The 18,431-nt window shown below is 37.5% G+C and overlaps 1 protein-coding gene across 1 annotated transcript in view; it reads left to right on the top strand.

The window, feature by feature from the left end:
• The first annotated feature begins 219 nt into the window (after positions 1–219).
• Positions 220–18,431, top strand: part of itga8 (integrin, alpha 8) — a 67,924-nt gene continuing 49,712 nt past the window's right edge. The window contains exons 1-11 of the mRNA XM_088600618.1: positions 220–1,001; positions 1,544–1,677; positions 5,668–5,768; positions 6,209–6,332; positions 7,609–7,670; positions 9,003–9,048; positions 14,174–14,299; positions 14,742–14,786; positions 16,593–16,636; positions 17,569–17,625; positions 17,750–17,802. Coding sequence (XP_088456744.1) covers positions 826–1,001; positions 1,544–1,677; positions 5,668–5,768; positions 6,209–6,332; positions 7,609–7,670; positions 9,003–9,048; positions 14,174–14,299; positions 14,742–14,786; positions 16,593–16,636; positions 17,569–17,625; positions 17,750–17,802 — 968 coding nt within the window. The 5' untranslated portion in view covers positions 220–825. The remainder of the gene's footprint in view (positions 1,002–1,543; positions 1,678–5,667; positions 5,769–6,208; positions 6,333–7,608; positions 7,671–9,002; positions 9,049–14,173; positions 14,300–14,741; positions 14,787–16,592; positions 16,637–17,568; positions 17,626–17,749; positions 17,803–18,431) is intronic.

An 18,431-nucleotide genomic window follows, 5' to 3' on the forward strand; every position in this document is an offset into this window, starting at 1 on the left:
TCTTAAAATGTTGTCCTTTCCTTTAAAAACATTGCATATCTGTTTCTGTTTATGAATGAGCTATATCATGCACGTTATTATTCCACAGAAAGTTGCAATCCTGATGATTATTACAAGAAATATCCATGCTCTAAATATCAGTATGCTCTATGATTTAAAGCTCTTACCTATAAAGTTTACTCTGAAGTTGACTTCGCCAAAAAAATACTCCCATTGCGTTTTGAGAAATAGCATCATGTCATGTGGCGCTTTGGGTGTAAAAATGTCTGAGTGTCGCACGGCGTCGGGCTCTGCTTTTCAGTTGTCTTGTTTAGTCTACAAAAGCTCTATACGCGCCTAGAACATTTCGTTTTTTTATTCGTTAAAACGCAACTTTATTATAGAACAGTCTCGTTCAGGAATACTAAACGGAGGGTGGTTTCTCAAGGAGAAAAGGAAATGCATCCGCTTTTTGTTTAATTAATCCTTTGATGTAAGGAAATGGGTATTTTATTCTCAATAACGCCCAAGAAAAGTAAAATTAGCGTAAACTCGTTTGCCTTAAAAGGGCTTGTCTGGCTGACGTGTGTTGTGTTGTGATGTTGTCTGTAGCTGTCTGATGGAAGGGGTTTTAATGCTTGTCTGCCGAGTCGGTTACAGAAGAGGAGGCGGTGAGAGAGTGTTGTGCAGAGTCAATGAATGGAGTAAGCAAATCTTCGGAAACTTCATTCTTGATAAGAGCCTGCAGCCTGTGAGGTGCCGCGGAACAACCTACTGCAGTTCACCTCTGCTAGGAATCTTATTTAATTTCTTGGATTAATATAGACGACACCTGGTGCCGTAGCTATGGTTTTCTTTTCTTCTTGGGTGTTATTTTGTTTGGCTTCCTATTTTTGTCCTGTTTTAATCGGAGTTGCTGCTTTTAATCTGGATGTTGAAAAACCGACCGTTTACAGTGGTCCTGAAGGTAGTTATTTCGGATATTCGGTGGACTTCCACCGACCTGCCTCGGACAAAAACACGTAAGTTTAATTATGTCCTGAAAACTATACTTCTATAATCGTGCAGTTTTAATTAAATTAAATCCATTCATACACGAAACAATATTATTAGTATTTTGAGTTATGAAAGCTTTCAAGCATGTTGATTTTGTAATAAACACTTACAATGGCTTAACACTTATTATTGTTCATTTCGCAGGGAATAACTGGTATATTTCTAGTCTGAGCACAACTGAGTGTAGTTTTTGTAAAAGTGTTTTTGCATGGTTTCTGATGCGAAATGGCTTTCGATAGCAAATTAAGCATTACAGTCCAAATGTGTAGGACGTTTGTTTAGTATTCCTCTCACGCACGCAAATGAAGGGGCTATATTCACATTTCTAATTAGCTAAATAAACCCGGGCATCCCTGGTTATTACTATACAGCATATACTGTACTGCTGTTTATCCCTCCGTCCTAACATGCTTCAGAGTGAATTTAAAAACATCCCATTCATTTGCTGATCGGGGTTCTCGTTTGTGCAATTCACTTCCATGTTTCTCGATGTCCATCGCAATTCCAGAATGAGTGTCTTGGTTGGGGCTCCAAAAGCCAACACGTCCCAGCCAGGAATAGTGGAAGGAGGAGCCGTGTATTACTGTCCCTGGCCGCCTGCGGAGTCCGCTCCGTGCGCGCAGGTCCCCTTTGATACCACCAGTAAGTAGCGCGCGTACTCGTACAAGACAGCCGCACGGTCACAGGTACCAGCGCGGCGCCGTTCACAATCACTTTGTCAAAAACACGTACTCCTTTTTCTGGTGTCTTACAGTTTAAAAAATACATTGCAATTGTTAGTCTGGCTTGGCATACGTTGTTGTCTTTAACTGAGACTTAACTTGGATTGTTACTGAGGATGGGTGAAGAGATGGAAAACACAGAGCCTAAATACTATAGGAATCAGTCGTTTGTTCACAGTGTTGCTGTGTATGTGTAATGCTTTAATGTAGGGGTTGGTTTCTTGGTGAAACAACGTGAGTAGAAGTGTCGCCTATTAAAATGCCAAGGTAATACGGCTTTTAATCTAAGCGACTGAATCACCGTCTCCCTGCTTCCACACTTTAGTTTAATGAGACATCTCCGCCCTGGGGGACCTGACTCCACAGAGCGCAGTATTTTAAAAACACCAAGGTACGAAATAGGCAAGGTATTATATTGTTTGTCCTCTATAGATACAGAAAAGTGCACGATTACATATTCATTATCCAAACCCATATCCAGTCAATGGTTAAACCTCATGCATGTGGTTCGTTTCAACTTTCAGGAGCAACGTAATTTCCATATGTTGCTCTCGAACTCCAGTAATTTCACCCTCATGGATATTCTGGCACGATCCTAAAGTCTGTACAAGTAATATGTCAGGGGGCGGCTTGCCAGTTCGCTTTTATGTACTTCACTGCTGCACGTCTTTGACAGCGTAAAAATAGTCTTCAACAACTACTGTAATTACCGATAATTTTTTTTAAGTTAACTTGCATTTCGTGCATTTTTCTAAAAGCAATTGGATTGCAGTGTAACATGATCACAAATTAAAATTTGATTTAATCCTTAGCTGCAAACGTTTTAAAAAGTACTATAAAAGCTTCTGGTTGTCCACGTATTAGAAACTTGACATGAATACACTTAGGTGATGTTAAAGTACTTTAATATGCGTGATTTACGATGAAAGCTGCTGGATAGCTGTCAATCGGATTATTTTACACGCTGCTCCCCAACCTTTAATTCTGTTCAGAACTGTGCTGTAATTCCAGGACAAAATCCAGACTGGTATTCTGAGTGTTCACTTGGGGTACTTCCTAGTGGAATATTTGACTTTAATGTTGTCAGGTTTAAATTCTGTAAAGTAGCTAATTTCATTTTATGGCAGCACTTAACATTGGGTAAGAAAGAACAAGGCTTTTTTATATGGGATGGGAAGATAATCGATTTTCACATTTATTTTGGTGTGTTGGTAAAAAAAAATAATGTAATCAAATAGTCGCCATTAAGTTTGGGATCCACATGTCCTACAACACAACAAAAGGACTTTCCTTTGCTTTCCTTCTGGAAAGGAAATATTCCCCCAAAGTTTTCACTGCAGTGATGACATGGCCGTGATATGGAACTTGTGCAGCTTTCCTAGGCATCATACTTGATCACGTCAGGCCAGCGCATACGGGTGTTGTGAAGCTCAGATACCGTATGGTATTTTAAAGAAGATTTTTTTTTGTCTCAGTATTGAAGAGAAACATCTCATTGCCAGGTGCTCTCTGTGGCGTAGGTAGCGGCTCGCCGTTTGACCGGGTGATATCTTTAGCAGCGCTCCAGCATGTCTGCCGTGAAGCGTGTGAAGGAAGTGACATTAAAGGGGTCTTTGGGGTTTAATGGCTTGCGATGCAGACGGAAGCTCATGCCGGGGCAGCACTGGAGCAGGCTGGGGGTCGGGGCGATGAAGGCTGGGGAGGTGGGGGGGTTGAGCAGCGAACACGTGGGAAATCAGTTAACTTCAGAGGCTTAGGGGGTGAATTAAGGGGATGTCTGCTTTTTATTAGATCTTGAAATTCATCATAATTGGGCTGTGCTTTTCCCCAGATGGTCCCTCTCCCTAGGCTGCAGTCTCCACAGTGGCCTTGCTGTATTTACATGCCTCTTTGGATTGGCAATCCCCTCTATTGGCTAATATTTCCAAAGCCAAGACAGTTCATATCTTAAAAGAGATCAACCTCTGTACTCCTCTGGCACCAGCTGAGACTTATGCCCATTCTTGTTTCTGTCTTGTAGTGGAACTGCTGGTCCAAAGACAAAAAATAACTTGTCCTTCAGAGGAATAACATACTTCAACAAGTAAACAATATTATACATTTCACATAGTTTATACTGAAATTCACCCGATAAAATATATACAGTACAGTACATAAACAGTTAGTTACTCTTATACAATGAGAGAAATATAATATCTATGCAAGTTATGTATAATTGCTCAAATAATTACAGTTAAATGATTTATGCATGGTACGTATTTAATAGCAGTGGAATAATAGTAGTTTGAATCGATTCTGTCATTCAAGATGCTTGATAGACAGGATATTCTGTCTCATATAGTAAGAGTGGTTATTTGCTTTGATTAGTGCTGGAAAGATTAGTCATAAACACTATATGGTCCAGGTCTCCCCATGAACCACTCGCAAAGCTAGAAAGGGTTAAAATTTTGTGTGAGTTCTTAAGCCACAGTGAATGAGATTTAGGGGTCAATGAGTGAGTTCTGAGGTTTGACAAGTGAAATTTTCCATAGCTTACAAGAATCTATTTTACCTACTGTAGTATTGTGTCAATTACATGAGAACTAATTTGTGTAATTGCTATATTGACACCTGGAGATATCATAGGAGCAGCAGAATATAATAACCATACATCAGTTGGATTTGCATGAATGTTGATTTATTGGCTGAAAATCAAATAATGAACAGTATCTTTACATTAGCCCTCCTTCCTCTGTGGAGGATATGGTGTGTGTACCTGTGAACTCTATTTCATCACTGCACATGAGGAGTTCATGGAAATCACTCAGCAGCACTCGGAGTAATTCTAACAGAGAGGGAAGCGAGCAGAACCAGTAAGCTGATACACAAGTTCAACTGGCTGACAGCCACTGTTAACACAGATCACCCCGTTATTAAGAAAACATAGTTTTGTTCTGATAACACTCACATTCAGTCACTCACTTGCGCCATTTCTATTTTAGCATGTATGTATTACATTGAGTAGATGCATGAGATGCGCGACATTGTAGTGCCAGCGAGTGGGAGGCCCAAAATGTGCGAGCTGTGGCAGCTATGTCCGTGAGGAAATGAATGTTTCCTTCAGGGATCACAAATCAGAATGCTGTCATTCCAATCCCGTTGAAAATGGGACACTTTAAATACTCATTACACTATTAATCTAGCTAGAATTTCACGATGTAGAGTTATTAAGCACACCTTTTTCATCTCCTCTACTGCTTTTCTGACATGCACACAGATGAAAAGAATGATCTCAGAAGAGACTGGAGACTGAGAGGTTTTGAGAGGTTTTGTGAGGTGTGGTCTGTGTACTGTAGGTTTCTATTGGATGATACCTCTGACTTACCAACAGTGTATGGCACACTGATAAAGGCACACTATATAGGAAATAGCCAAGATGCATTCCAATAACACTTAAATAATGGTCTGGAGGTCTATTAAGTGAATGTGGAAAACCTTGATTTCACACATTGTTGTTGTTGTTGTTTGCATTCTTTGGGCTGTCTAAGTACCCCTGCTGCAGGGATATTGATTTTTGACTTTCATTTCATGGGTTATTGAAGGTCTTTTAAAATGAACTCCTGTTTACAATACTCAAAACAAAGAGATACTAAATTCTTTAACTTTATGAACTAGAGCTTCCTGCCTCGTGTGTTATATAAAATATTACTGCAATAGCGTGCCTGCTACCAGAAGCATTTCAAGCAAAGTTTTTTTATATATATATACTGTAGAAACATCCAATATACTGTACATTGCACAGTCTGTGAAGATATGTTTTCTGATAAGATCACAGTACTCTTGAGAATTCTGCTTTATGTATACTGCAAAAATGTGTTTTGGGCATTTTTCTGTACTCAGTAATTTACATTTTGTTTCCCCTTAATTTAAGATAACAGAATGATCAGAGTGAATGGCACCAGGCAACCAGTGGAGTACAAATCCAATCAGTGGTTTGGAGCTACAGTCAGAACTCATAGAGGAAAAGTAGTGGTATGTTTATTGCAAATTTATTTTAAAGGTATTTTTTTCAGGTCTCCTGGGAAAAGACCACTTCATCATGGCTTTTGTAAAGAAAAAGTAACTGTTTTTGTTGGCACGTTTAACTGGCATGAAGGGATTTCTATGAAAAGCACTGTGCACATATGGAATGCACTTTAAACTCAATTGTGCTCTCGTGGCCAACACTTTAGGACAAGACTTAACACAACCCCACTGCCTGAAGACCCCGACCTCACAGCTTGGACCAAGTGATGCTCAGTGATTACATACAGGGAAAGGAATAGGCCACGTGTTTTATTTGTACATGAAGCCTTGTCTAAATACTGAACTTCAGTTTCAATTCAATTTTTAGAATACAGCACTGAATATCCTGCTAGAGTGCTGGTGATTCATGGCTCTGCGCATAAATACTTCTGGTATTTTAAACACAGGCCTGCGCTCCGCTGTACCACTGGAGGACTCTGAAACTGGCTCGTGAGAAGGACCCAGTGGGAACATGCTATGTTGCTGTCCAGAACTTCAGTGCTTTTGCTGAGTATTCCCCATGCCGTACGAGTAAGCTCTCTTTTAATTCTGCCTTTCTCCACTGTTGGTAACTAACAAACCGTAGAATTCAGACTGTGTCACAATTACACAGTGGACCATGAACAGGCGCAGACAGCACGTCAGCACTGCAACCTTAGAGCTGCTGTTCTGTATTGTCCCCTTTCTCTGGGGCTCTGCAATGAGCTAACATCTCATACTCATATTCTCATGCTACCATGCAGAATACTGTAGTTATTCGTAAATGCTCTTATTCTTTTTCTTTTTCTTTTTCTTTTTCTTTTTCTTTTTCTTTTTCTTTTTCTTTTTCTTTTTCTTTTTCTTTTTCTCAATAGCAATATTGATTGATGTATAGCATCAAAATGCAGACTGTTTTTAGTATTTGTTTTGAAATTAAATTATTTATGTTTTTTGTGTGTTGTTATACGACAGCATAATAAAACCTCTTGCTGTCTAGGATATACTACGGTGCAAGAAAAACCTATAAGCCTTCTTCATGTGAAGCAACGTGTTTTGCATCAGTACATCATGCACATAATCTGTGGTTTTGTTGGACAAAAGTGTTGCTTTCATGCACTACAGTAAATATGTATGTGTGTACTGTTTGCAGATTCTGGACAGTTTTCACTTACATGTGCATGCCAGTTACAGTTTCTTGTTTCTGACCATGGTAACAACATCTTGCATTTGTTGGAAGCTTTTCATTTTACAACACATACAGTGACATGTACAGATGAGTATGCTTTACAATATGTACATCTTATTTTCCATTTATTTAAATGTACATTTAAGGACCAGATGATAAATTGTACATGAGGTAAATAAATTACCATTTGGGAACTGCAAATCTAATGCCCTAGAATGACTTCAGGAAACACTACCCTTGTGGGCAGAACTCAGAATGATTCACTATTCCACCTCATTCAATTATGCTCTTTGCAAATTATTACAAGACATAAGGACTTTAGCTTTATTTATGTCTGAAGCTAAGTCTCTTGTTAAATAAGAGAACTTATGCTCATGTGTAACTAACACCAGAATTATAGCTGTAACATTTGGGTCTGTCTAGAGATGTTTCGTTTACAATTACCTTGAGGTTCCTGCAGTATTTTCATTATTTAGGAAAAAGATTTTTCAATTTAGACTTCTAAAGAAAAGAGAGAAAGGTAAGAATGTATCACCAGTGCCAGGAGTAACATCTGAAATCGTCTTGCGTGCAGTAAGCGGTTTTAAGCGCCAGTGTGTCCCACCAGTGTGGGAATGATTTTGGATGTCTGTCCATTGACAGGAGACCCAGACCCAGAGGGACAGGGATTCTGCCAGGCTGGCTTCAGTGTAGATTTCACAAAGGTACACTTCTGTTTTTTCTTTCTAAAAAGGAGTGGCATGTTTATTGAATGTCTTATATTTACAGTCACTTTGTGATTACAGCATTCATGTTTTCACCATTACCATTTGGAAGGAAAGATATAATAGGCGTTTGAGCAGTCAAAACATTTTTCCTTTGAGAGTGCATTTCCTTACAAACATCTTGCTTTGCTAAAAGGTCAAGCATAATTTCAAGATTTATATTTCTATTTTCTGAATAGCTTAACAGATTTCATATGCTCATCATCATCATTATATACCGGATCCCACACAGTCAGTCTGTTATGGTACCTAATGATAAGATAAAGAATTAGTCTCAGGACTGTAGAGGGTGTGTTACATTGTTTCCACCCCATGAAAAACAGAATAATTACTGTCTTGACCTTTCTCTTGAAACCACACATATATTCCTGCATTTGCAGTTAGTCTTCTCAATGAAACACTATATGATGAGCTTATTGCATGTACAGTACTTATCTTATTAGGATCAAACAGAGGTATGTTCTACTGTAAAAGGTAAAACAATATATATGTTTCATCTCTGCCGACTGAAATATACCTGAGGAAGGCTCCACAGCTGAAACATTGTGTGTGTTTTATTAAATCTTTTTACTTTTCAATGTGAAATTAGCCTCTACTTATCCCTTTATTATATTGTTTTTTGCCATAATCATGTCTGTGATAAATATGAGCTGGGCTTTGCCTGTAATTCGAGGACTGTCCTAACAAGGGCTGTTCAAGGGTTGAAACTTTCAACCCTCTGAATCTTTTTTTAATTCTGTAGATTTGCAAATTCATATACACATTTCAAAGATAATTTTCAGTAAGTCTTTAAATACAGGCACTGCTAGATATACTGTAATGTGATTAATATTGAAATAGAGGATTGAGCTAGTAGCCTTATCTTTGCTGATACCTACTGTATGTGTTCATCTTTCCTGAGATGCAAAGTAAAACCTTTTAACTGACTAAAATGTCAGTTGCTCTGTTATGAAATGTGATATTCAGCAACGTTATCTAGCAAACACTTCTATCTCTGATGGACATTTTCTTGGTATGCTGCTGAAGTGCCTGTCAGTGAATGTTAGGCACAGGAGTTTTTGATACTAAACATGTGGAACTGTAAATATTTGGAGGCACAGAGACAGCCTCAAAGCCACAACCTTTTCAATAAAGTAAAATGCTACAGGTATGTGTCGCAATCTGCCAGGTGCTTACATAAACTGAATCTTTACAGACCTTTTTAAAAAAGTCTTTGAAAATGAATGCATTTCAAAAAGGCATTATGTCAGACATTATCTTTGTTTTAATTAGGAAGGAGATCTTGTGGTTGGAGGACCAGGAAGTTTTTACTGGCAAGGTAAACTGCATTTTAACTCATTTAACGTATTTTAAAGTAAAAGAATATGCATGTATATAGACTCTGTTGTATGGAATTTAGTAGAAGATCTTAAGATTCATCATTGATCAACATTATGCACTAAGAAATATTAATTTAATACACAAAATGGTAATTTATGCTTACAAATTATTCATAAAACTCATAAAAAATTAAAGCGATTCGTGGAAATATGTTAAACATCACTAAATGTTTGAAATAGAAAATTCTTCTCAGACATCATTATATCAGATAAAGTAGTATAATGATAAAATAGTTAGTGAGCTGTTTCCACATTTCTAAAGGAATGTGGATACAGTATGTATCTGTCAAGTTGCTTACATGGCATATTCACAAAGCAGTTGATAAATTATCAATGAAATTAGACAGTCACCTGTTTTTCTGATGTGGACTGTATATACTGGATATGCTGCTGTGGACTACAGTTAATAACCACTGTACATTTTAAGTGAATATGTTTAATCAAAATGTGAATGCTCAAATTGAACACTTTCATGGGTGAAAGAAATTAAAAACCAGCAAAGATAAACAGGAAAAATCAAATACTAAAATATGTTGATTTCATACAACTTTACCAATACTGATAAAATTGACAAACCTAGAGTAAATTAGTCCAGGTGCACATAACTGGTTAACACCTTTTTTGACAAACCCCAAAATTAGTCAGGTCAGTCAGGTAGTGAATTTCAGGCAAAGATTAAACTATGAAGACCAAAGTGCAAAGTGCAAAACAACTCAGGGATAAAGTTGTAGAAATGGAAATAATCGGATGGATGGTATAAAACATTTCAAAAACACTGAATATCCCTTTGAGCATGCTGAAGATGATTGGAAAATGTATCGTACCACTCACATACTGGTTAGATCAGGTTGTCCCTCCAAACCGCAGAGCTGGGCGAGGAGGAAGCTGATGAGGGATTCCACCATGAGACCCATGGCCTGAAATCAACCCCAAAACAGCTACGGAGTTCAATGGCTGTGATGGGAGACAAGGCGTCAACAATATCCCAGTCTCTCCACAAAACCGACTTCTATGGGAGAGTGACAGACCCATTTCAAATCCTGCATGGAGTTTGCAACGGAGCATTTAAGTGACTCTGCATGTGGCAAGATGTTACACGGCCAGACGTGACAAAATATTTTTGGTCTATAACTTTTTTGGTCTAAATGCAAAGAGTCACCATCTTTAAAAAAGCCAAAACAGTGCATCCCCCAGTCAACGCCATCCCTACTGTCAAGTGGGGGTGGCGGCAGCATTATGTTATGGGGCTGCTTCCCATCACCAGGAACTGTGGAGCTTTGGAGCAAAGCACAGAGAAATCATACAGTAGAACCCACTTCAGTCTTCAGTCTTCCTTAGGACTCAAAATTGGAGGAAAGTTCACCTTTCAGCAGTACAACAGCCCAAAGCAGTAAGACAAAGCTATGGAATTGAGTAGTTTCACAAGAAGAAAATGAATGTGGCCCAAAGTCCAGACTTTTGAGTCCTATAGAAAATATGTGGCAAGACTTGTCAGTGATCCCCAACCAACTTGGCAAGTTAATTGATAATTGCACCAAGCCAGTGCGCAAAGTAGGTATCCATCCACGTATCCAAACAGACTCACAGCTGTAATTGCTGTTAAAGGTGCTTCTTCTACCAAGTATTGACTCAGAGAGATCAAAACATATTTCAGTTTTTGATTCTTCTTTGAAATTTTTGAGGACAATGAAATTCTTTTCCCAAGAAAAATTGTACATTTGAGCGTGTGAGTTTTGCTTAAAATATTTACTTTTCAAGTGTGAATACTTTGTAATTCAACAAAATGGGACGTGATTGGAAGGGGAGGAATACTATTGCAATGCAATGTAAAAATGAGAAAGCATTTTTCCAGAAACAAAAGGAAGTCTTCTTTCCTGAGTATGAATTATATTTCTCCACCTTTTATGAAAAAAAAATGCATTGGAAAGTTTTCAAAAAGAGGGAGTCATTAATTTTACTCAAATGCATTACAGTAAATGGAAGCAATATGTTTTAAAAGAAACAGAATTAAACTGTGAACCCTAGATCATGCTAAATTGCAATCCCACATAGCAGTACGGAATGTGTGTAAGAATATATTGAGTTACATTTATTTTTTAATTATGATTAATGTCTTCAGGTTAACTAGTATTTGAAGACCTAGAGTAACAGAGAAATGAATTAGTTATGAGATGGTGAATAAAGCAGCACTTATGATAGTAATGGGTATCCTCAGAGAAATCTTTTGTCCAACCATTCCTTATAATAAATTCACCCTTAAATTAGCACAGGAAATTTGGGTTGTCTATTCCTTGCTGTCTTAATGGCATTATTACAGTGAAATTGAGTGCAGTCAAATGTTCTTAATGCAGGGCCTTGCATGTTTTCACCATAAAAGTGTTCAAGCCTTATTCCAACAATGTCTTTTATGTCAAGTTGCCTTGTCAGGTCTCTGTGTAGATGTCTTAGGCCCTTTTAACACCTGCTCTGTTCCTAAAAAGAAATGTGACATTTTAAGCTAGCTAGCATCGCTTTGTGAATTGGATAATATTTTCTGGCAAAGAAATGTAGTTCAGATCACCTTACTTGTTTTTCCGACATACATTACCCACATTTCACTTCATAGTAGAAATGGGGCACTCTTTTACAAGGTAATTAATTGTGTCTTCCTTATTCTGAAGAATAGTAAATGATCTGACAAAGGATTCTTGGTATCTGTGCATGAAGAATGAGATATTTTTCTGCCCTGTTCAGATGCTAGGGTTACTACAGTATGTATTGCTCTTCTCCAGTCATTTTTCTTCTCCTTACGATACGTTCACCAATCATTATCAATTAGGTGCAAACCATTTTAATGTTTTCTGAAAAGATTTTGTTATAATAAGATGGGCATATTAGTCTAAGACTTGAAGAAGCAAATTCTCAGTCACAAACCTTAATACTGTCATTTTACTTTACTTAATGAAGCTTTGACTATTGTCGATTTATTTTTACTTATTATTATTGTATATGTAAGTCTATTTAGAATTGCTTACCCTGCCTAATAAAACCTATTAGCCACCCTGACACGTGTAAAATCGCAAATATCCGCCTTGGTTTAATTTCCTCAGAACAAAGTTCGTTATCATTGCCCTCTCGAACCTGACAATGGCACAGGATGTTCTCCAAAAGGGGAAATACCTAATGGAATTTTAGAGGATTCTGGTACCAACCGGATGTATATGTTTTAATATGATGACATGTGAAAAAGATAAATAGACATTTGGGTCGTTGAACTCAAGTAGAAGCAAGTAACAGCTGAAATGTAGCATTAGGTCTTTAACCTTTATGTTGACCAGATAAAAAACAACACTACTTTTTTTCCTGCTGTAATTAAAAAATAATAATTGGTGATTTGGTCTTTATTTTCAAAGCCGAAGTGATTAATTGATCATTCTGTGTAGCCATGCAGTTAATTCCCAGCTGCTGTCTTAGAGGTAGGGATTTAAAAAATAAATAATGCTGTTAAAAACAAAGTCAAGGTCTTTGGCAGGATTTTGGGATCTCTGGCTCAAGCTTGAAGGGTCTGTAATTTCGCCCCCCACCCCATTTCTAAAACTGTTCCTGCGCCTTTCCTGTTATTTCATCTAATGAAGTGTTTTAGACCTCTGAGTCTAAAGACATGCACATTGTTTTGCACATTAGCAAGCATGCAGTTAGTCCTTTAACCTCCTTCATACATTAACACATTTAAGGAGATTTAAAACAGTAGAAGAGCTTTATGTAAACAGTGTAATGCACACCACAGACTTGTACCCCCTTTGTTTGACAAAGGAATAATGAAAATAGTTTGTACAGCCTGGATGGCTTGCAGTACCAGCAGAGATTTAAATCATCTAAGTTATCCATTAAATATATAAAATACATTAAATACATGAAAATCCTAAAGGTTTAAGTGGGGTTAAAATATGGCAATTAAGAATGATTAATGTCTTTCAGAAAGTTAGTCAATTATCCCCAGGGTATCTGCTCTTATATTCTGTTGGTCATTACATGTGTTGCAGTCTTCATTTACTGTGCAAAGTTCCTAAAAAATTTTCATAGATGGTATTTGTTTACTGTAAATCATTTTACACTTTTTAGAACAGAATCCTTTGAGTCGTTGTGGTTTTGTAGTACTTCTGCATGAAGTTGCGATGTAGCTGAGACAATCAGCCTGAAATCTGATGGTTAAATGAATTCCCTTTGTAATGATTCTGCATTTGATTAAGCAAAGATTTTTCATTATTTGAAGCGTGACCATTCAGACACATATGGCCATTAGCCAAACAAAGCTGAAAGTTATTTTCAGAAACTATGTTGTTTGAGAATTATTTTGATACAAACACTCATTTTTTGTTCATTTTCAGAGTGATAATAATTAAATCAAAATTAAATCTCCGGGGGTAACATTTCTTACAAATAAGATTTTTTTCTTATCATTGTTATCTTATTTCAGGATCTAATCTTAGTTCTATTCTGAGTTTGTAGTTTCTGGTGTCTAATATTTTTCAAAAAGCATGACTAGCTGAAAGCTTATGTTACCACTTGTAGCCTGATCTCAGATGGGTAACCTTTGAGCAAAACCAGGTTCCTGCTGTGAAGGGCGTTGAGGGACCAGTAGGTGGTGCTCTTCTCTCTGGGCGAGAATGTAGGGTAATCTAATGCCCCAGGTGTGATGACACTGTACTATAGGAGATGCATACTTTTGGACGACTCATGAAATAGAGGTATGAAGAGCAGGAGAGTACCTGAAGAGCAGGAATGTTTACCTCAATGTCTCAGCTATATTCCTGCTCATATACTCTGAGCTTGAACAACTTGTCCTACCTACAGTTCCCCCTAATTGGTTTGCTAAAGAAATTTCTCACTCCTCCTGATCTGATGTTTAGTGGTTCAGTAATGGATGAAGGGGGAATCTGTCCATATGCAAAGTGTTTTGGGATGCATCAAAACTGCCCAGTGAATGTAGTTGATTCAATTTATTATGCTTATTGTGCATCATATCATGTAACGACTTAAAGGAAGAATGTTATTGGAAAGTCTGCTTTATTTTTCGACATGCAGGGCAGGTAATAACCACAGGTGTTGCCGAGATCCTCAATGGCTATTCGTTCAAAACCCTCCTGAGGGAAGTCAAAGGGGAAAAGCAAACCGGTGCTGCCCCGGACACCTATGATGACAGCTACCTTGGTGAGTTGTTCTACTGGGAGAAACCTGACATTTATGGAGACATGTCTTTTCCAGAATTCCAGAATGTGTTTGCCCATCCATGAAGCCTTTATACTTTATGACTTGAAATATTCTACAGATGGTTTATTTGCCTCCTGTGGCACCCGTACTTTAGGCAGAAGCCTGCAGAGAAGACACGGGACCTGTGATACAGTTTTGCAATTTCACCCATAAAACATAAAACAGGGAGCTCAGATCCATGTTTGAAGTATGCCAATAACTCTTGATACATTTGCTGACTCAACACATGCAAAATGTCCAAATCTTTCATAGTTGGCCACAAGGTTCTGCATAGGAGTAGACCCCAGACGTTGATTGCTTTACCATGTGCTTTTAGAAAAGTTTATCCTGAGTTGTGCAGCTTTTGAAAACACATTACAGTTGTTATTTGTGTGTTCATTAGGCTATTCAGTGGCAGTGGGAGAATTCACAGGAGATTCGGAGCAAGGTGAGTAGCCTTATATAGTTTTTTAAGGCAAGACAGCATTGATTTTTATTCATTTAATTATTTACTTCATTAGAAAACGATTTTAATTGGAGGCTTCCAACAGCCAAATAAGACACTCCTGTCGTCGCCAGTAGCTGGAAGAAATGAAAGTTCTGTTCCTTAGTGAATTTGAAAAGAGGTCGACAATGGAAACAATGGTTTCTTTCTAATTCGCGATGATAGAATATTCTTTTGAATATTAATGTGAATATTCTCACATGCATGGCAAATCCTCGTGCAGTGCATAGAGAAAGCTTTGATTGCTTGTATATGCAAGCTCCTCAGAGCAAACAGTAATGTAGATGCTATATGGTGTAGTCCCCGAAAATGTTGCATTGAAAATCACATAATTAAACATCCATTCATTTTCTAACTACTTCATCTAATTCAGAGTTACAGGGGAGCTGTAGCCTATCCCAGCAAGCAGCAGTGCAGTGCAGGATACACCCTGGACAGGATTCCAGTCCGTTGCAGCACACACAGACACACACAGACATGCACACACTCACACCAGGGCTAATTTTCCCAGAAGCCAATTTACCTACAGTATTGTTTAAGAAATAGGAAGCAGCATATTATCTTTAAGAGTTCAAGTGGTGTGCTACAGGGATCCATTTTAGGCTCATTGCTCTTCCTGATCTGCATCAACAGTTTCTATTCTGATATAGTTAGCAAACAAATTTCTAGATATTACAAAAATAAGGCATTTGGCAAATAAACATAGTAGCAGGTGAGTTACAGAAAATAAAAAAACATTGTTGTGAATTGGACACATAGAGTACATGACAAATTAAATTGAGCATCTTTAAGTCCAAAGTGATACAATGTGGTAATAGAAAATTACGCCATACATGCATGACTGATTTTAGAGCTCTGAGAACTTACACACAAAAAGGATGAGTGTTTATGTAGATTCTACTGTGTTCTAATCACGATGGTTTAAAACTAGGGACATTTTGCAAAGAGTACAAATGCACTAGTAATATAGCATTTAGAACTATGTGTTCAGCTTTGGTAAGTATACCACAAAAAGGAAAATACACAGTAGCTTTAGAAAGAGTTAAAGGAAGATGAAGAATGATTTTTCCTGGACTCAAGGGACTGTAATTTTGAGACAGGTTAAAAGAGTAAAGTCTCCCCAGTTTAGAACAAAAGAGATGGAGAGGAGATTTGGTCCAAATATATAACATTTTTAAAAATATAGATGGCATCAAACCAGGGAACTATTTCACTCAGCACTGAAAAAAAAATCACAGGGTCACAAATAGAAACTAACAGCTAACTTGTTTAGGACAGAGAATTGGAATCATATTCTTAATCACTCTACTTGTATCAGGCATTAATTAGAAATATATTTCCAAACAGTGATTATATCAGCTTTAATTTTGCCAGTAAAGTGTCTTTTTAATGATTAACCCATAGAGTGTAACTAAAGAATAAACTTGTGATAGTCTAACCTGCTGTTCTGAAGTATATTTATTTATACATATAATATATATTTGTGTGTGTAATGTGGAGGTGCTCACAGACACATCCTTAGCTGTCAGTTTCAATGTATGGATTTAAAGAGAAACTGCTCCACAGTCTCTCTGGGGACCTGATAGAGAGACATCGTGTCTCCACAAGCTTTTCCTAAGAACAGCAATAACATAATCAACCTTGTTTGTGGACTTTTTTGTGACATCTGTGTATTGTATGTATGTATGTTTTTGCGATATATTTTTATTTATGTTGCTAATATTTGCTTTTCTCCTTGTGTTCGACTAGAACTCATTGCTGGGGTTCCAAGAGGGGCACATAACTTTGGATATGTAAGTTAACTAACATATAGCCTTAAAAGTGGGAATGATTCATACATTTCTGTAGCTATAATATTGCCTGTAGAATATAGATGAAGATCTTTTTTTGCAGGGGGAATATGTTAATATATGTGTCCACTGTGGGGAAAGAGCTTATCTAGCACAGTCCCAGAGGTGATGCAGGAGGGTCTGTTAATTACATGGCTTCCTGTAGCATGTGGTGTGCATTGACCCCAGGCTACTCTGCCACTGCAGTATATCAGAACCCACACAATCCAGAATGAATGAGGGTAATCCCCGGGCCTGAAGCAAGGGAATTCTGATTCAATCACTACGGACAGAACTGATGGTCCTCTGTGTGGAATCTGAGCTAGCTGTCAAATTTGGTTTGTCTTTGTAGACTGGGGGTGGTAGTGTGGTTAGACATCATGTCCCACAAAGGAGGGGGGAATCCCATTTGCAAAATCAAGCGAGTAATGCTAAAATCATGCCTCTCATATGGTTATTAAATACGGGTTGTAAAAGTCCTTCTGACTCCAGTGACAATGTTGCAATTGTAATCGGCCGATGTTTGGGTTCCCTTTTGTTTTTCTTTGCTTTCTTTTTCAGTTATGTGCTTATGTAACTTAAGAAAAAATGTTACAGATTAAACTCCTGAACATAAAGCGAATTCTCTCAGAGTAAGGTGTTTGTTGGTTTATAAAGAAAATAACTTAATTCTTTTCAATGTGATCTTTAAAAACACCAGTATATTCTGACATAATCTGATGTAATCAAGTAGCAGCAAATAAATCACATGATGATTTTATCTCCAATGTTTGCTTAAGTGATTCTTTATTTGTTGCTGCAGAGTGTGGCATATGGTGATGGTCTCATTCGTTTGGTCTCAGAAAATTAAAAACTAGTCGGGTAAACTTTTCTGTTTTGAATCTGGTCAATTACAGGTTGCTGTGATCAATTCAACTGATTTAACCTTCATTCAGAACTTCACTGGAGAACAGGTATTTCATGTAAACCACTTTCTTAGCAAAAAATGTGTTTTATTGGATTTATATTAGTTTGCATTATCTTGAAAGTTCACTCATCTGTTGTCACTGTTTCGATCTACGCTTGTGTATTTTGCAGATGGCTTCATATTTTGGCTACACAGTGGCTGTGTCAGATCTGAATGGAGATGGGTAAGTGGCTTTCTTCATATTTTTGTATGATATTACTAGGTGGGAATAAAACACCATTGTTCACAAATAAAGAAGAGACCTTTTTCACAGTGTAAGAGAACATTTTCCATATTTTGTTGCCCTTATGTGTCCTTATACTTGGTGTATTCATTTATATTATTCTTATTTCTGTTGTTTTGTATTTGATTTTTCACAAGTGGGATGTAGTTATCCAGCACACTGATTGGTGTAACTAAGGTAAGCCATGTACAGTAAAGGAACAAGTAATAGGTTTATTCCATGCTGAAAAGAGAAGAAAGAAAACACAACGTTTCGGCCACGGAGCCTTCTTCAGGTTTCAACATGTACAGTAAATGCAATATTCACTTATTTGGAACAAAAAATGATCAAGCCAATATCTCCTGAATTTCAAAGTTGAAGCCGCACGATTTAGGTGCAAAAGGCTTCCTAAAGACCTTATTTACCAGACTAAAGTTATGTGCTTTTAGTTTCAGGGGGACAAAGGTATAAAAAACTTTGTAGTTATGTAGAGCTCCCTTGATATTTTTATATGCTTTGTGTCAAAGCATGTGTAGTGTTAGCAGGTTAGAAACACAAATTTGTACAGCGGTGTTACACTAACATTCTTC

The sequence above is a fragment of the Lepisosteus platostomus genome, chromosome 12 (assembly GCF_059453375.1).
Source record: "Lepisosteus platostomus isolate fLepPlt1 chromosome 12, fLepPlt1.hap1, whole genome shotgun sequence".
In the NCBI taxonomy this organism is placed as follows: Eukaryota; Metazoa; Chordata; class Actinopteri; order Semionotiformes; family Lepisosteidae; genus Lepisosteus; species Lepisosteus platostomus.